The sequence below is a fragment of the Artemia franciscana genome, chromosome 2 (assembly GCF_032884065.1).
Source record: "Artemia franciscana chromosome 2, ASM3288406v1, whole genome shotgun sequence".
Lineage (NCBI taxonomy): Eukaryota > Metazoa > Arthropoda > Branchiopoda > Anostraca > Artemiidae > Artemia > Artemia franciscana.
In genome coordinates this window covers 15,480,841-15,498,680 of record NC_088864.1, presented here as the reverse complement: position 1 = coordinate 15,498,680, position 17,840 = coordinate 15,480,841, and the positions used below count along the sequence as shown (strand labels likewise).

The 17,840-nt window shown below is 34.5% G+C and overlaps 2 protein-coding genes across 3 annotated transcripts in view; both read left to right on the top strand.

The window, feature by feature from the left end:
• Nucleotides 1-374, top strand: part of LOC136037798 (cubilin-like) — a 34,465-nt gene extending 34,091 nt beyond the window's left edge. Inside the window, exon 7 of the mRNA XM_065720633.1 lies at nucleotides 139-374. Within this exon, the coding sequence (XP_065576705.1) occupies nucleotides 139-315 (177 nt within the window). The 3' untranslated portion in view covers nucleotides 316-374. The remainder of the gene's footprint in view (nucleotides 1-138) is intronic.
• Nucleotides 375-457: 83 nt separating this feature from the next.
• The window catches only part of LOC136037807 (procollagen C-endopeptidase enhancer 2-like), a 33,290-nt gene continuing 15,907 nt past the window's right edge, over nucleotides 458-17,840 (top strand). Inside the window, exon 1 of one of the 2 annotated variants that reach the window (XM_065720649.1) lies at nucleotides 458-580. In XM_065720649.1, the coding sequence (XP_065576721.1) occupies nucleotides 491-580 (90 nt within the window). In that variant the 5' untranslated portion in view covers nucleotides 458-490. Of the gene's footprint in view, nucleotides 581-13,735; nucleotides 13,884-17,840 lie in introns of those variants that run through there. The other variant, XM_065720643.1, reaches the window with a different exon arrangement.

Genomic DNA, 17,840 nt, shown 5'->3' with positions numbered 1-17,840 from the left:
CTCAACATATCTAGAATTGTCATATCTTGAACCAAAATATTTGCCGTAAATTTGATCCAACGTTTTAAACAAAACTATAAATGCCTACTATCATAATACTTATCATTATTACAACCTTCACAATTTCTATCATTTCAGGTATATGACGGGGAAGATGATACTGCTCCCTTGTTAGGCCGATTTAGTGGCAACGCTGACGGAACTGTAGTCACGTCTACCTCCAATGTCTTAACAGTCATTTTGACTTCTGACTCGAGTACTTATGGTCTTGGATACTCTGCAGATTATATCACTATGCCTGGTGTAAAACACTAAATTTTATCTTTGTTACAAGCATAATTAATTTACGGTTGGAATAAACATTTGTTTAAAGATTTGAGCATGCTGATTCATGTCAGTGAGAGTCGTATTTATACTTGTCATTTTCTGATTCTTTAGGCACATAGAAACATAGATCGTAGGTGTTTAGAATATTCTATCGGGATACGTGATGAATAACACTGTCAAGCCTATAACAAAGAAAGCTAGTACAAATAACAGCGGGCTTGACTCCTCCTTCAAACCTGTTTTAAGTTTTGAGGTAAGGTTTTCTGTCATTTTTCCTTCAATGAAAACGAGAAAAAAAAAATACATATCAAACTCCCCGAAACATTTTTATTTTATACTTTTTTGATCAAATAATTCGTTTACACTATGATGATATCCTTATGAATTGTTCTTTTTAACTTACTAGGGTTAACATTGATGTATTTCTGAACATATTGAGACTTCCTGTTTCGTTTGGACTTGTAATGTAGTTTTCACCGATTTTTGGTAATATAGACTTTGGCTTAGCTTATTAAATTAAAAAAAACAAGTTTTTTTTAACTGAAAGTAAGGAGCAAAATTAAAATTTAAAATGGACAAACATTATACCGTATGTGAAAAGGGCTGTCCCCTCCTCAACGCCCCGCTCTTTACACTAATGTTTTAAATTGCTTTAAAAAGAAGATTTGTAAGAAGGAGTCAAATTTTAGCGTAGAGAAAAGGTTGTTGAGGAGGGGAGAGCACCTTTAATATACGGAATCATTTCTGTTCATTCTGTTCAAGTTTTAATGTCGCTCCTTATTTTCAGTTTAAAAACTTTCTTTTTTTAATATGATTTCTGAACGTTTTGAATGAATACAAGTTTTGAAGATTATTCACCGTACATGAACAATTGATACGAAATTTGCATATTAATTTTCCTTTTTTTAAACAAATAATAAACTCATAAAACTTTTATTATTATTTAACAATGACTCCTGAATCACGAAGACTGTTTAATTAGAATAAAAAACCTCTTTTAAAATATAAAAAACCTTAGTGTAAGAGCAAGCTATTGAAGAGAGGCAACCCACCTCATATATGTAGCATTTTCGGTTCGTTTAAAGTTTTAATGTTGCTCCTTACTTTCAGTTGTAAAAACTTGTTTTTTATTCATTTTCTGATCGTGTTTTAATTAATGGTGGGATATCTGGCACCCCCTTCACGGAAAACTCCCTTCCCCTATGAAAAATTCCTCCTTGGAAAGATCCTCCCACGTAACCTTCCCCTCCCCTCGACCCCCCCACAAGAAAACATCCCCCTGAAAACGTCTGTATACTTTCCAATAACGAATACTACTTACCCTCCAATTTATTTGGTGACTTAAGAAGGGCACTAAAACTCTTAATATCCGTAAACTCTTAGCCCTCTCGCGATATTCCTAAAACTCTTAGCCCTCTACCGATATTCCGGGAACACTGGGTTGATACGATTCCCCTTTAGGAAAAAAAAAAACAAATAAACACGCACCCGTGGTCTTTCTCCTGGAAAAAAAAATACGGAACTCCACTCTTTTTCAGATAGGACCTCGAAACCTCTACAGTAGGATTACTTGGTATGTTGAATCTGATGGTGTCAATATCATTAAGGTTCTATGACTTTTAGGGATGTTTTCCTCTGTTTTCGAAAATAAGGCAAACATTCTCAGGCTCGTTACTTTTGAGGGGGAAGGTTAAACTTGATGAAACTTATATAAATTGAAATCAACGAAAAATCTGATTCTTTTGATGTATATATTGGTATCAAAATTCCTTAATTCCGTTTTTTAGAGTTTCAGTTAGTATTGAGCCGGTGCGCTCCTTACTTACAGTTCTTTACCAAGAACTGTTTGATCAACGGTTTCTCGTAAACAAGAATAAACAGAAGTATTTCATTTGAACTTGAAAATATTAACTTTTGAATAGTTAACCATTACCCTTTAAGTTAATTGAAGGGGCTAGAGTCTTTTTTAATAATCAAAAGTGATCGTAGGGCAACTGCCCCCCCCAGGCCCACCACTTCTCCAGACACATCCAATCAAAATTTTTAGATAGCCACTTTGTTCAACGTAATTGAAAGGTCCAGAAATTATGTATTTGAGGATGACAACCCCCCCCCCAGAGCCCTCAGGGCAAGGGTTGTAAGTTATTCCCCCCACACCTCGTATTTTCCCGAAATTTATCTGATAGAAATTTCGAGATGGCCATTTGCTTTCACAAAAATTTCAAAAAGGGCTCATTTAGTTGGAAATTGAAAGGGCTAGTGCCCTATCTAGTAGTCAAAAGTGTTTGGAGGGCAACTAACCCCCTCCCATGCCCACGATTTCTCCAAGCACATCTAATCAAAATTTTGAGATGGCAATTCTATTCAACGTAGTTGAAGATCCAGAAGCCATGTCTTCGGGAATGACAACTCCCTCTCCACACAGCCGTCAGGGCAAGGGTTGTAAATTATTCCCTGGGGTTATATAAGGTATATACTGAAATGGTGATCGTAAAAACTCGGGAATGGGCTCATTTAATTGGAAATCAGATCTTCTAGCGCCCGTTTTAAGATTCACAATGATCGGAGGGTATACACCCTCCCCCTTACACCTCGTATTTTTCCAAAATGCGTCTGATAGAAGTTTTGAGATGGCAATTTGTTGTCTTGCAAAATTGGAAAAAGGGTCATTCAATTGGAAATTGAAAGTACTAGTGCTCTTTTTAACAGTCGAAAGTGATTGGAGGGCAGCTAACCTCCCTCCTGCAACCACTATATCCCCAAACACATCCAATAAAAATTTGGAGATAGCTACTTTGTTCAATTTAGTGGAATTGTTCAGATATTATGTCTTTGAGGACGACACTCCCCCACTGCCCTCAGGGCAAGGGTTGCAAGTTATGCCCCGAGGCATAAGAAAGAGTGATCATAGTATGTACCAATAGTACAAAAATCATATAACAATATCTTCAGGGTGGATACAATCCCCTATAGCCCATTAGAAAGGGTTGTAAGTTATGCCCAGGACATATAAGACTCTTATGGAACGGGTAGTTGCATAAACATTGGATCGGATGGAGTTCATTTGATTGGAAGTCAGAAGTTTGAGTGCCCTTTTTTAGAAGTCAAAAGTGAATGGAGGAACATCAGACCCCTCACAAGCCGATCATTCCCCAAAACATATCTTATCGAATGTTTTAGAGAGCTATTTTCTTCAGCATTATTGAAGGATCCAGTATTGGGGATGTCAACCTCCCTACAGTCCTTTGGACAAGGGCACTAAGTTAGGCTAATCGTTCGTTGTTTACACATAGTATATGTTATTTAGAAAGGCATGCATGTTTGAACTTTACTTTCCAAGAAGACGAGGGGCGGTCAGGTGAGCCTTTCAGAGAATGTTGAGGGGAGTGTTGAACTAAATCAAAGTATGCTATGTGTACACGGATTATCAAAAGGGCACAACACAGGAATAATTGAGTATATTTATATACTCTTAAGCTCTTAAGGAATATTTAGGCAGATGTTGAGCATGTAGACTTTCAAAAAGGTGACAAAGCAATTTCTGAATAATAACTTATATTATTAATTTAGACCTTTAAGGGTAAGTTAGATTTTGAACTAGCCAGAAGGCACTATATTTATACATTTAATACTACTACTGCAATTAATGTAACTAATGACGCTAAAGGTATTAAGATGAAACTTTTAGGAAACGTTTAGGGGTTTCCATTAAAGGAAACAAAAACTGTATGCATGTAGGTTTTCAAAAGGGCACATAAGCTATATCATAGGGAGCACCACTCTATAATACCCAGAAATATCATTGTAACTCTTAAAGGAGCAAATTCAATTCAAAATTAAAATTTCTGGCGCACTTTTTAAGAGGAAAAAAAAATTGGAGGGCAAGCAGCCCTTCTCTCAAGCCCCTTCATTTTCCAAACACATCCAGTAAAAACTTTGAGACGGTCATTTTGTTCAGCATAGTAAAACGGTCCAGAAACTATGTAAAGTTCAAGTTAAAGTTCTATTTATTTATATAAAATAACAATAACAAAAGCAATATCCCAGAGGGCGCAATGGCCCGTTATTTAGGAAACGGCATACAATAAATAAAGAATCTTAAAACTTGACATAAACATACTAACCAACATGTCTTTACGGATATTAGGCATGTCAACCCCCCACAATTATAAAATTGGCCCCAGTGTTTATGGTTGCCAGTAAAATACCTCAGCAACACATTGAGAACGATTGGGGGTAATAAGTTGAAGCTATTAGGGATACAACTATTACTGCTTCTACTCTTTTAAAACTTAAATTAATAGAAAGAGTGTAAGTGTATCCAGGTTGTCAAAGAGCATAGATAGAATCTTTTGGGAGTGATATTAAGTTTTATATTTCAGGTAGCCTTCAGAAGCTAGAAAATTAAATAGTAAATATTGTTTTTGTCAGGATTACAAATTGTTGAAAACTTTCCCCAACATATAAATAGCGACCCATACTACAGATTCTTATAGAGAAAAAAATGTAAATATTATTTTCTCATGAAAAAGAATAAGTCAATAAAAAAAAGAAGAGAAATCGATTTAAAAAACTTTTTCCAAAAAACAAGTTTTTCAAAGAAAAGTAAAAACTCCTTTAAGCCAAGAATGAGCAAAAATAAAGTCAAATAATCTTCCAAGCGTAAAACTTCCACAAATCACTATCAATAAATAAATGAAACTCGAAACGAACAGAAATTACAATAAATGGCAAAGTCAAACTCAAAACGAGCAAAAATTAACATGAATAAGGCTGATAAGCCCCATGCCTTCTCAAGGCCAGAACACAATTTGTGCTTTACTTAAAACAAAATACCTTTGAAATGTTTTCACTTTCCTTACTTTCATAAATAATATATTATCAAAACTTTTAAGGAAGAAATATCAATAAACGTCAATTAAACTGACAATCCACGGTCGTCTGTTTTATTCTTGTTGTTTTCAGTAAAACGCAAAGAATGTTCTGGTCTTGAGAAGGCATGGAAGCTATCATGCCTAAAATAATTCACTTAAAAAGGCTATATATGTTAACAGAGGATATTGAACTGCAAAAATTTGAAAATTGGAAATTTTCTGTCTAAAAAGTCGATTCCGATGAATTGACTTTTTTATATCTCTGCTCAAGTGAATGCCATTGGCAGAAAAATAAAGCTAATAAGACTTTGCACGTTATGACTCCTTAAGTTAACAGGAAGGTTCAGTATTAAAATACACCGACTCCTGAAAAAAGGGTACTTTTGAATTAAACGTAACACATTCAAGAATTACGGTTAGTGTAGATCGCAGAAACCGGTTTTATAACAACAAATGACGGATGATAAAATGCATTGGGCTTATATAGTTTGGGCTAAATATTTTCACATTAGAGTTGGGATGGGAAAGAAATGGGGTTAGTTTAGGTTAGGGGTGCTGTTCAAATACTTTACACACGCACCCCCCCCCCCTAATGTGCAAGTATATAACCCAAATTATATTATTATATAAACTGAAGGTTATATGAAGGCTCTATTTCATTAGGATTAACCTAACCACTTCTCGGGTGTGCTTCGTTTAACTAACATGTACCAACGAAAGTTCTTAGGCCTCAAGCTAAATAACCAAAATTGAATCCATTACTCCCAGCTGAAGTTTTGTTGTACCAGTAAATAATAGCAAGACCAATTTGTAGTGATCTTACAATGGCCCCTAGCCCGGGGCCATTAATACAGGTGGAGGAGGAAGAAGACCCCTCAAATGTACACTCAACAGGGTCCACAGGTGCTGCCACGCGTCCCATGAGCAACAAACCTTCGCCCAATAATGGGTTAAATTGTACTGTGACGCAGGACACCATCGTGGAAGGATCCTTTATAGGAGGACAACTGCGACAGGGCGTAAGATCCAGAGATATGGCTTCTGCAAAACGCTGCCTCGACCCTTTCGGGATACCTGCAAGACTGGGGACCAGGCGGTCAACGCTATTTCTACTTGAAGAGTGACACCCCTTGAGGAAATTAGGGCCTAGTTAACGACACAGCATTCACACGAAATTCTGATTAATGGATAATTCTTCTGGGCTTGATCTGTTTTTACCGGTATTTTTGGGTTGAAAAACTTCTTCCTAGATAACTTGTCTAATATGGTTGCCTCCCCGTAGTAGTTAAATATGTCTAGGCATGAACATATAAAGAGTTGGAGTTAAATAATGCGAAGACCACACTGCCTTTCCATAATACAAATACAGCAGAGAGGATAATGAGGACTTTTTTCCCAAGACAGTGAACAAACAAAACCTATTTGAATATTTCGGCCCCATATCTAAGGGCCGTCTTCAGCAAAGAAAATAATAAACCATAACACACTTACAATAAAAGTTCTCGGTTAATAATCCATTTTTTAAAATAGCCTAGGCATCATTACTTCTTAACGAAAAGTTCAGCCAAGACTGTGTGATAAAAGCTAACATTGTACAAGCTAAAAAGGATCATTCATTTAACTAATTAAATATAAAAAACAAGTTTTTTAAATGAAAGTAAGGAGCGACATTAAAACTTAAAACGAACAGAAATTACTCCGTATATGAAAGGGTTTTTCTTTCTCAACGCCCCGCTCTTTACGCTAAAGTTTGACTCTTTCTCTTAACTCTACATTTTAAAACAGTAAAAAAATTTAGCGTAAAGAGCGGGGCGTTGAGAGGGAAAATCCCCTTTCATATACGGAGTAATTTCTGTTCGTTTTAAGTTTAAATGTCACTCCTTACTTTCATTTAAAAAAGTTGTTTTTTCTTATTTAATTTCTGAACGTTTTTGAATCAATGCATGTTTTGATTTTGGCTCTCCGCAGAGGAAAAATTAAAACGAAATTTGTATATTTATTTTTTTGGCTAAATGGCTTTCTCATAATTTTGATCGAATGATTTTGAGAAAAAAAGAGCGGGGGAGGAAGCCTAGTTGCCCTCCGATTTTCGTTTAATTAAAAAGGCAACTAGAACTTTTAATTTTTTACGAATCTTTTTATAAGTAAAAGATATACGTAACTTATAAGTTAGCTTACGTAAAGAACTTTTGTATTCTCATGTTTTATTATATATATGAGGGGGTTCGCCACCTCCTCAGTGCCTCGCTCTTTACACTAAAGCTTAAATTTTGTCCCAATTCATTAAGAATGACCCCTGAATCACAAAGGCGCAGAATAGATAGTTGAAATTACTAAAAATACTTTAGCGTAAAGAGCGAGGTATTAGGAGGAGGTGAGCCCCTCATATGGGTAATGATTTCTGTTCGTTTTAAGTTTTAATGCTGCTGCTTACTTCCAGCTGAAAAAAACTTTTTCATATTTATTTTTTCATTTTTTTTAAAGTAATGCTAGTAAATCCTGCGCTCCCTTCATGGAAATTTTCTTCCCCCATGACAAATTCCTCGATGGAAAGTTCCCCCAGCATATCCCCCTCTTCTCAACCCCTGCCTCCAACCAAAAAATCCTCCTGAAAACGCCTGTACACTTCCCAATAACCATTACAATATGTAAGCACTGGTCAAAGTTTTGAACTTGTAACCCCTCCCACGGGGACTGGGGGGGAGTAAGTTGTTCCCAAAGACATAGTTATAAGGTTTTTCGACTACGCTAAATAAAATGGCTATCTCAGAATTTTGATTCGTTGACTTTAGAAAATAATTAGCGTGGGAGGGGGCCTAGGTGCCCTCCAATTTTTTTGGTCACTTAAAAAAAGCACTAGAACTTTTCATTTCCGTTAGAATGATTCCTCTCGCAACATTCTAGGACAACTGGTTCGATACGATCACCCCTGGGAAAAAAAACAAACAAAAAAACAAACAAATAAACACGCATCCGTGATCTGCCTTCTGGCAAAAAATATAAAAGTCCACATTTTTGTTGATAGGAGCTTGAAACTTCTACAGTAGGGTTCTCTGATACGCTGAATCTAATGGTGTGATTTTCGTTAAGATTCTATGAAAGATTCTATCAGATCCGTTAAGATTCTTTTAGGGGATGTTTCCCCCTATTTTCTAAAATAACGCAAATTTTCTCAGGCTCGTAACTTTTGATGGTAAGACTAAACCTGATGAAACTGATATATTGGAAATCTACATGAAAATCCAATTCTTTTGATATATCTATTAGTATCAAAATTCCTTTTCATTTACTATTGAGCCGGGTCGCTCCTTACTTCACTTCGTTACCACGAACTGTTTGACAATCAGGTATTTTAAACAGAAATAATTAATTTTATCCATTGAAACTTATATATTTAATATATATATATATATATATATATATATATATATAATATATATAATATATATATATATATATATATATATATATATATATATATATATATATATATATATATATATATATATATATATATATAATATTATATATTTAAAATCAGCATTAAAATGCGATTCTTTTGATGTAGCTATTGGTACCAAAATTCCATTTTTTAGAGTTTTGGTTACTATTGAGTCGGGTCGCTCCTTACAACAGTTCGTTACCACGAACTGTTTGACTGTATATTTTAAAAATTGGAATAATTTCTTATTGCGATGTTTCCTTCTCTGCAGCTAATCTTGTATTTCTGTTGGGATTGGGCTTGTTTTTATTGGTTCCTATTTTTGTTTTATTTTGAATTAGATTATTTTCTATAATTAATTTTGTGTACAAAGGGTTGAGTGTGTATTAACCCAAGTCTTTATTTAAAGATGTATTAATATTTAAGTTTCGTTTGATTTCGACTGCCTCGCGAACAGTTTGTTTGATTCCTAGTTCATTGCTAATTAGAATTGTTTCATCAAATAGAACATAATGGTTTGGATTTTTAAAAATATGATTGCTTAAAGCTGAATCGAAAGATATGGAGCTATTTCTAGATTTTAATGCTTTTTCAATACTTTCTTTGTGTTGCTGTAATCTTGTTCCTAAATTTTGGTGGGTTCGACAAATGTAATGATTACCATAACTACATGGTATTTGATACACCCCTCTTAGACGAGTATCTGGGGTTGTATCCTTACCAGAATTGAGAAGGTTCATTATACTTAAATTACTTGTGAAGACAACATGTAAATTATTTTTTTAACAAACTTTTTCACTTTTGAAGCAATTTTCGGAATATAAGGTAGGTAAATCGCGCTTGTGGGTTTTTTTCTAATCGTTTACTGATGTGGGATTTAAGGCTTTAACAGAATGCATCTTTAATCTTTGAGAAATAATAGTATTTACGAGAGAAATTGGGTACCCGTTGCCAAAGAGTATATCTGTAATAATTTTTTTTTAATTTACCGCTCTGAACAGATATTAAGTACTCTATCCACAAGAGATATTACCACACCTCTTTTAAACTGTGGAGGATGGTTAGATTTGAAGTGAAGGTATCTATCATTATGCGCTGGTTTTCTGTAAACCGTAAACTCAAGTTTATTCACACTACGTATTATCAATACATCTAGAAAAAGTATTTTTCCATCTGTTTCGGTCTCTAGAGTGAATTGCAGGTTTCTATCGTAAGTATCTAAATGTTCTAGAAAACCTTTAAGTTCACTTTTGCCATAATTCCAAACTGAAATTACGTCGTCCATGAAGCGTCCCCAAAACACATGATTAAGGAAATACGAATCCAGTGCCCGATTTTCAAGATGCTCAGCGAAAGTATTTGCGAGTAGGCCTGATAGAGGTGCTCCCATAGGAAGGGTCCTTACCTGTTTTGTATATGAATCTCGAGACTGAAAGTGCTTGGAATATTTGTTACTTATAATTAGTATATATATATATAATTACTATATATTAGTATATATTAGTTACTTATAAATTATAATATTAAAACTTATAATTATAATACTTATAATTAGATGATAATTGTTTTCCAGGTTATTTTATAATAATTGCTCAGATTTTGAAACATCAATACTAGTATACATGGAAACTATGTCTAAGCTGCTTAGTATGGAATTTTCAGAAATGTCCATCTGTTTCAGTTTTTCTACAAGATCAACTGAATTTTTTATGTAAGATTTTTGGGAGTGAAGCAATGGCTTAAATGTAGTGCATAACCATTTTCCAATGTTTGAGGCAGGTGATTTTGTACTTGCTACAATAGGTCTTAGAAGGATGCCTTGTTTGTGCAATTTTGGTAACCCATAAAACTTTGAGCAAAAAACACCACGAGGCAGAAATTTATTGTACAAATGTGGAGTGATTCTGCAATTTTATTTCAGAGTTTTTAATTCCTTTATAACTTTTTGAAAAAATTGATCAGTCTGGTCATGGGTTGATTTTAACATAAGTGTTTGTATTATTTAAATGTGACTGAATCTTGCTATCATAATCAGTTTATTCATAATTAATAAGGAGTTGCTCTTATCGGCTTTAGTGAATATTATTGAGGTATCATTACGGAGATTTTTCCAAACTTTTGTGTTTTATGTTTTTCTATTGCGTTATTTGAAGAATTGGGAAGTTTTAATGAAGTGTTGTAAAGAGTGTTAATCAAACAAGATCTAACTGTATCCGGGTTTGAAACAAGAGCATTTCAAGGATAAAACCCCAGTTACTCGTCTAAGAGGGGTGTATCAAATACCATGTCGTTGTGGAAATTATTACATTGGTCGAGCCCACCAAAATTTAGGAACAAGATTACAGCGACACAAAGAAAGTGTTGAAAAAGCATTAATATCTAGAAACAGCTCCATATCTTTCGATTCAGCTTTAAGCAATCATATTTAAAAAAATCCAAACCATTAAGTTCTATTTGACGAAACAATTCTAATTAGCAATGACCTAGGAATCAAACAAACTGTCCGCGAGGCAATCGACACCAAATGAAACTTAAATAATATTACATCCCTAAATAGAGACTTGGGTGAATACACATTCAGCTCTATGTACACAAAATTAATTTTAGAAAATAATTTAATTGAAAATAAACAAAAATAGGAACCAATAAAAACAAGGCCAATCACAAAAGAACTACAAGATTAGCTGCAGAGAAGGCAAATATCAAACAGTTCGTAAGTAAGAAGCGATCCGGCTCACTAGTAAACGAAGCTTTAAAAAAATTGGATTTTGATACTAATAGATACATCAAAAGAATTGAATTTTTATGCTGATTTTAATATACAAGTTTCATCAAAGTTAGTCCTACTTATCAAAACTTACGAGCCTGAGAAAATTTGCCTTATTTTGGAAAATAGGGGGCAACGCCCCCTATTTGTCATAGAATCGTACCGAAAATCACACCATCGCATTCAGCGTATCAGAGAACCCTATTGTGGAATTTTCAAGCTTCTATCTACAAAAATGTGGAATTTCGTATTTTTTGCCAGAAGACCAATCACGGGTGCGTGTTAATATACATATATATATATATATATATATATATATATATATATATATATATATATATATATATATATATATATATATATATATATATATATATATATATATATATATATATATATATATTCTATTCCCCAGGGGTGATCGTATCGACCCAGTGGTCCTAGAATGTTGCGAGAGGGCTCATTCTAGCGAAAAATAAAAGTTATAGTGCCCTTTTTAAGTGACCAAAAAATTGGAGGGCACCTAGACCCCCTCCCACGCTCATTTTTTCCCAAAGTCAACGGGTCAAAATTATGAAATAGCCATTTTGTTCAGCATAGTCGAAAAACCTAATAACTATGTCTTTTTGGGGACGACTTATTCCGTCAAAGTACCCGGGGGAGGGGCTACAAGTTACAAACTTTGACCAGTGTTTACATATGGTAATGGTTATTGGGAAGTGTAAAGACGTTTTCAGGGGATTTTTTTTCTTGGATAGGGAGGGATTTGAGGGGAGGGGGTTATGTAGGAGGATCTTTCCATGGAGGAATTTGTCATGGGGGAGAGAATTTCCATGAAGGGGGTGCAGGATTTTCTAATATTATTTAAAACAAAAAACAATGAAAAGATAAATATGAAAAAGTTTTTTCAACTGAAAGTAAGGAGCAGTATTAAAAGAAAACGAACGGAAATTCCTAAGCATATGAGGGGTTCATGTCCTCCTAAATTGCGCTAAAGTATTTGCGCTAAAGTATTTTTAGTAATTTCAACTATTTCTTCTATGGCCTTTGTGATTTAGGCTGAAGAATGAAACAAAAGCCTTTTGAAACAAAAGGCTGAAGGGCAACTAAGCCTCTTCCCCCACTCATTTTTTCCCAAAATCGTCTGATCAAAACTAAGAAAAAGCCATTCAGCCAAAAAAAATACAAATTCCGTTCTAAGTATTCATGTGCGGAAAGACAAAATCAAAACATGCACTAATTCAAAAACGTTCAGAAATTAAACAAAAAAAAAAACAAGTTTTTTTAACTGAAAGCAAGGAGCGACATTAAAACTTATAACGAACAGAAATGACTCCGTATATGAAAGGGGCTTTTCCCACCTCAACGCGCCGCTCTTTACGCTAAAGTTCATCACTGTTTTAAAAAGTAGATTTGAGAGAAAGAGTATAACTTTAGCGCAAAGAGCGGGGCGTTTTTTTTATTTAATCAAACAGTTCGTGGTAACGAACTGTAGCAAGGAGCGACCCGGCTCAATAGTAAACGAAATCGTTTTTTTTGTTCCTTTGTATTTTTGTAGGTACTGTACAATACCTACTGTATAGTAGATATTGTATTATATATGACTGTATTATATTACGGGTCACCCCCTTAGTTTATATTCACCTGCATTAAAAATTTCAGTGACTATCAGTGAAAAGCCATGTTCAATAAATAGTGGATTAAACTACCTTTAGCATGTGTTTTCTACTAACCTTTTCTGTTTCAAGAGACCTGTACTGAGAAATTAAGGAGATTGGGTTTACTTATCTTAAAAGCGATGTGTTTTCTTATTGATTTTTATTACCGACAACTTTGGCTTATTGCCAACAACCTTTGGTTTTACCTAAAAGTTGGCGTCTTTAACATAAAAGATTTCCTCACAAAAAGTTGTTGGCTTATTGCCAACAACTTTTGGTTTTACGTAAAAGTTTGCGTCTTCAACATACAAGATTTCCTCACGACAACTACAATGATCTATGTTCATGTTACGTAATATAATTAACTAGTGATTATTTAAGCGAGCTTTTGACCACATGGGATTCTTAGATTGCTCTATGAACACGTTTAGAGTAAAAAAAAAACGACTCTAACGATAATTTAACCAATAATATGTATAAGGACAAAACAAATATTATCAATAACCTTTGTCGTTATCTTCGATTATGCAAGTGGAATTTTATAGGATCCCCCACGTTAAAAGTCATGAAAAGATTTAACTATGTTAGCTTAATTAAGAAAACTTTTGTGTACTTAGAATGCAAAAAACTGTTATTTACTTAGAATACAAAAAAAAACAGATAAGATGTTTTTACAAGGATATTCAGTCATGTAACTTAGTTTCTTTGTCAAGATGAATAAAATACTGTGGGGGCTTTTTTGCATTTTGGCTGTAATATCAGCAATTCCAGCGAAGAAGGCAGCTCCACCAGAACACGTTTTGCCATTTACTGAGGTAATCCGTTTCTATTCATATTATAGGAACTCATAATTGCTGTTTATTATTACTACTATTAGAGTTGCAATGTGTTAATAATTATTTTCATAACTGTACATACGGTCGTTTAATAATAACACATCCCCTTTGAAAACGTTCTAGAAAGCACCAGCGAATGAGTTAATATTTTCAGTTATATTGGAAAAAAACAAGATTCTGAAGTATCTGATTCATTTTAACCCCCCCCCCCCCGCCTTTATTTAACTATTTAATTATTTGTATAGTACCAACATAAATGCCAAAATCAACTTGATCGATTCCCAATTTATACTTTTGTCCACCTAATTCCTAACGACCTCCAACATCCAGTCCTAGTAACCTGTAGTAAATGCCTCCTATTAAAGCGAAAAAAATGTTTCAGAAGCTATGAAAAAAATGAACTCTGTAAATAATGAGTTATAAAGAAGAAAAGTCAAAATCAGAGGCAACGCTCTGGCGTTACTTGTTGAAAAGAGCCACAAGGCTTCAAAATATTATTTATTTATTTATTTATATACTTTCTTAGAGCTACTGCAAATTGAAGGGATGATGGTAGAGACTCCTGATCAGAAAGTCCTGATCTTCCCCTAAATACACCAATTCATAATTTTGAGCAAGCCATATCGTTCAAAGTTGTTTTAGAGGTCAAATAAGTATGCCTCTAGGGATGATATGACCCTCTACATGCAGAGGGGCAATTATATAGTTTCTTAAGTTGCGCATTGCTTACATTTAGAGTTTATTGTTAGGCAAGAGGCAAAAGTTTGGTCCTGGGTTTGCATAAAAAGCGTAGGATATTAAGGTGAAAGTTTCAAGAAACTTTTAACAAAATCAAAGTCAAACACACCGTGTGCACGCTTGCTGTCAAGCTGGGGTATCAGTAATACTTTAGAATCGGCTGAAGGTATTAAGTCAAACGTTTCTGGTTATTTTGAAGGGAATATTGAAAAATTATGAGGGGAAACCAGCCCTCTTTGCTGTTTTTAGATTACCCCATCCCCTAACCCTAATAAAAGATCTGGGACAGCTATTTTGTCCAAAACAGTCGAAAGATCTAATTACCACATCTTCGAGAATGAAATTACCCTCTACAGCTCCTGGGATATGTGTTGTTAATTGGCTTTTAGTCTCTCAGATTTGCCTCTCACTCACTCGAACTATTTGTCTGGGCTTTTTCTACAATTAGCCATGGTTTCATGCCCGTAACTATAATTCTAAGTCCAAGAAAATTCTAATTCCCAAAGTCCCAAAGAAATGACATGTTCCAAAAAATTCTAGAAGTCTGGGATAGCTATTTTGTCCAAAACAATCGAAACATCCAATTACTATGCCTTCGATAATAAAATGACCCTCTACAGTCCATGGGGTAAGTTTTGTAAACTATGCAGTTTACTGACTGTTTACATATACGATTAATTATTGGGAGATGGGAAATGTTTGGATCTAAGCATTCCAAAAAGGCCAAAGGTATTAACCGGAAACTTCAGGAAAAGCTGAAGGGGATGTTGAACTAATCAAAAATTTAATCTGTGCATCCACTTTATTATAAGAGTATATCTGTAATAGCTTTGGAACGGCAAAGGGCTAACTTCAAACTTTTTGGGCCACCACTACAACTACTACTACTATGCCTACGATTGTGACTAATTTTGACAGTGACTACGTTTCAAGTTGAAGTTATCTTATTCAATAAATATAAGAAACACTACAATCCAAAAAATCCCAAAGGGCCCAGAGGCCTGTTAACAGGGAAAAAGAAAATTAGAACTACATGTTAATCATTTGCAGGTTACTGAACTATGCCTCGACAAAACAAATAAGAATTACTGCTCATACAAATACTCACAGGAAGACAACCGATCTCCACATCACCCAGCACCAAGAAAAAATCAAACTTTATCATCGATATAAAGAAACAAACCCTAAAAAAACAATAAGAATTCAATTTTAAACTACAGTATCTAGAAAATATATCAATCATCTATTCTTCTCCAAGAGAAACCTTTTAGGGTGTTTCTTTTAAAAGAACCAAGGGTATGAGAATTTCAAACCCCAGCAGGAATAGAGTTTCAGGCATGCCCCACAGCAACGGCAAGACCAAATTCTGAACGCTCTGAGGGCTGAAGGAACTGGTATATCCCCCCGATATTGAACTGTGTATGGGTTGACTTCCCTCACTCGTTGAAACATGCCAGAAAAACATTCTGGGGGACCCCTGAGGAAATAAAGGAATGCCATTGAACACAGTGAAAGTGTATAATTATCCCTTAGCTTCAAGAGCTGGACAGGAATACGTGCATCCTGGTTGTCATTAGTGCATATCCGTAATATCTCAGTTATGCCTGATGTATTAAGTTGAAACTTTCAGGGACTTTTGAGGGGGATGTTGAACTAAGTTGAAAGACCTTATATGTATCCAGACTGTCAAAATGGAGTGTGCAATATCTCAGAAAGGGTAAGGATATTAATCAATATTCTAAGGAAGTCTGAATGGGATATTGGAGTCCAAATACACTGTGTTGGTCGAGGTTGTCAGAAGTGCGTATATGTGAATCTGTAGAATGGTTTGTGCATTAAGTTTGAAGTTTCAAGAAAAGTTCAGAGAGCAGTAGAGCTCAATCAAAACACATTATGTGCACGTAGGTTGTCAGAATGATGTCTTTACCACAGTAAACCAAGCAAACACTCAAGTCAAAGTCACTAATAAAAGAGCGTAAAGAGTCAGTAAAAAAGAGGACTTCACGATGCGTCTGATTTTTTCATTTATTCTCTTATTTTATTTTCATTTATATGAAAGCTTTAGACCATTCTTCCAGGAGGTTTCTCCTTGAAATAACGCCGCTTAAAATAAATACAGATTTCAATAAAGAACAAAAGGCGCAATATATTTTAGAATGTTTACGGCTAGTGTGTGTGGGGGGGGCAGCAGCCAAACTTCTGTTTGCAGTAGTTTCTGCTCGTTTTAAGTTCTACATGAAGACTCATTTTAATTTCTACTTGTATAGGATTCTACTCGTGTAGGATATATCTGTACTTTTACGTTTTATGCGATTATTCGTTTTAATTTTACTCGTTTAGGTTTTATTAATTCTTTGATAGTAATTTGTTGTCGTTTTAAGTATGAATATACAAGATTTTATTTCTTCTCGCCTTAAGTTTTAATGTGGATCTTATGTTTTTGAATATCGCGATGTAATATTACAATAGATGATTAATGGCTTAGCTAGACTACTTAGCTAGAGTGGAAAGGCTGGGAAGCATAACTGATAAGAAGTTAGAAACAATATCCCTCTACAAAAGTCATATTGGGTACTGACCAATGAAATTCACAACTCGAAACATCGCCACTAGCTTTAAAAGAAGTTTTACTGATATAAGACGATTTTGTGATGACAGGAATCAATAGGATTCTGTGCACCACAAAAATCAGATTACGCATATATTCTAAGAAGACGTTTTCGGGACATTTAGTATTCTTTTTTTTTTACCAAATTTGGTTGAAATCTAACAATCCCTTATATTAAATGTCCTGACGGTAAGATATATAGATACTTTCCCGTTCCCTTTAAAAGAATATTTTATATTTTTTTAAAAGGTAGTGTGCGATCCTGATCCCTAAAGGCATAACTTTAATTTATTACTTACCACTTAGTTCTGTCAACTAAATTCTAGAAACTACGAATTTAGGGTCTCTAGTTGAAAAGATAGTCAAATCTTAATTCATTTGACTTAAAAACAGAGCTTTTCTTACGGAAGTGAGGAGCTAGGTCGAAACTTAAACGAACAAAATATATTGCTTCGTCGATTCTGCGAGATATATCTACAAAAATAGCTCAAGAAAATTAACTCAAGATTTCACTAACTAAGAAAATATCTATAACATTTAACAAATTCACTGAAAAACTTTACTTGAAATACAAAAAAAAACCTTCACCC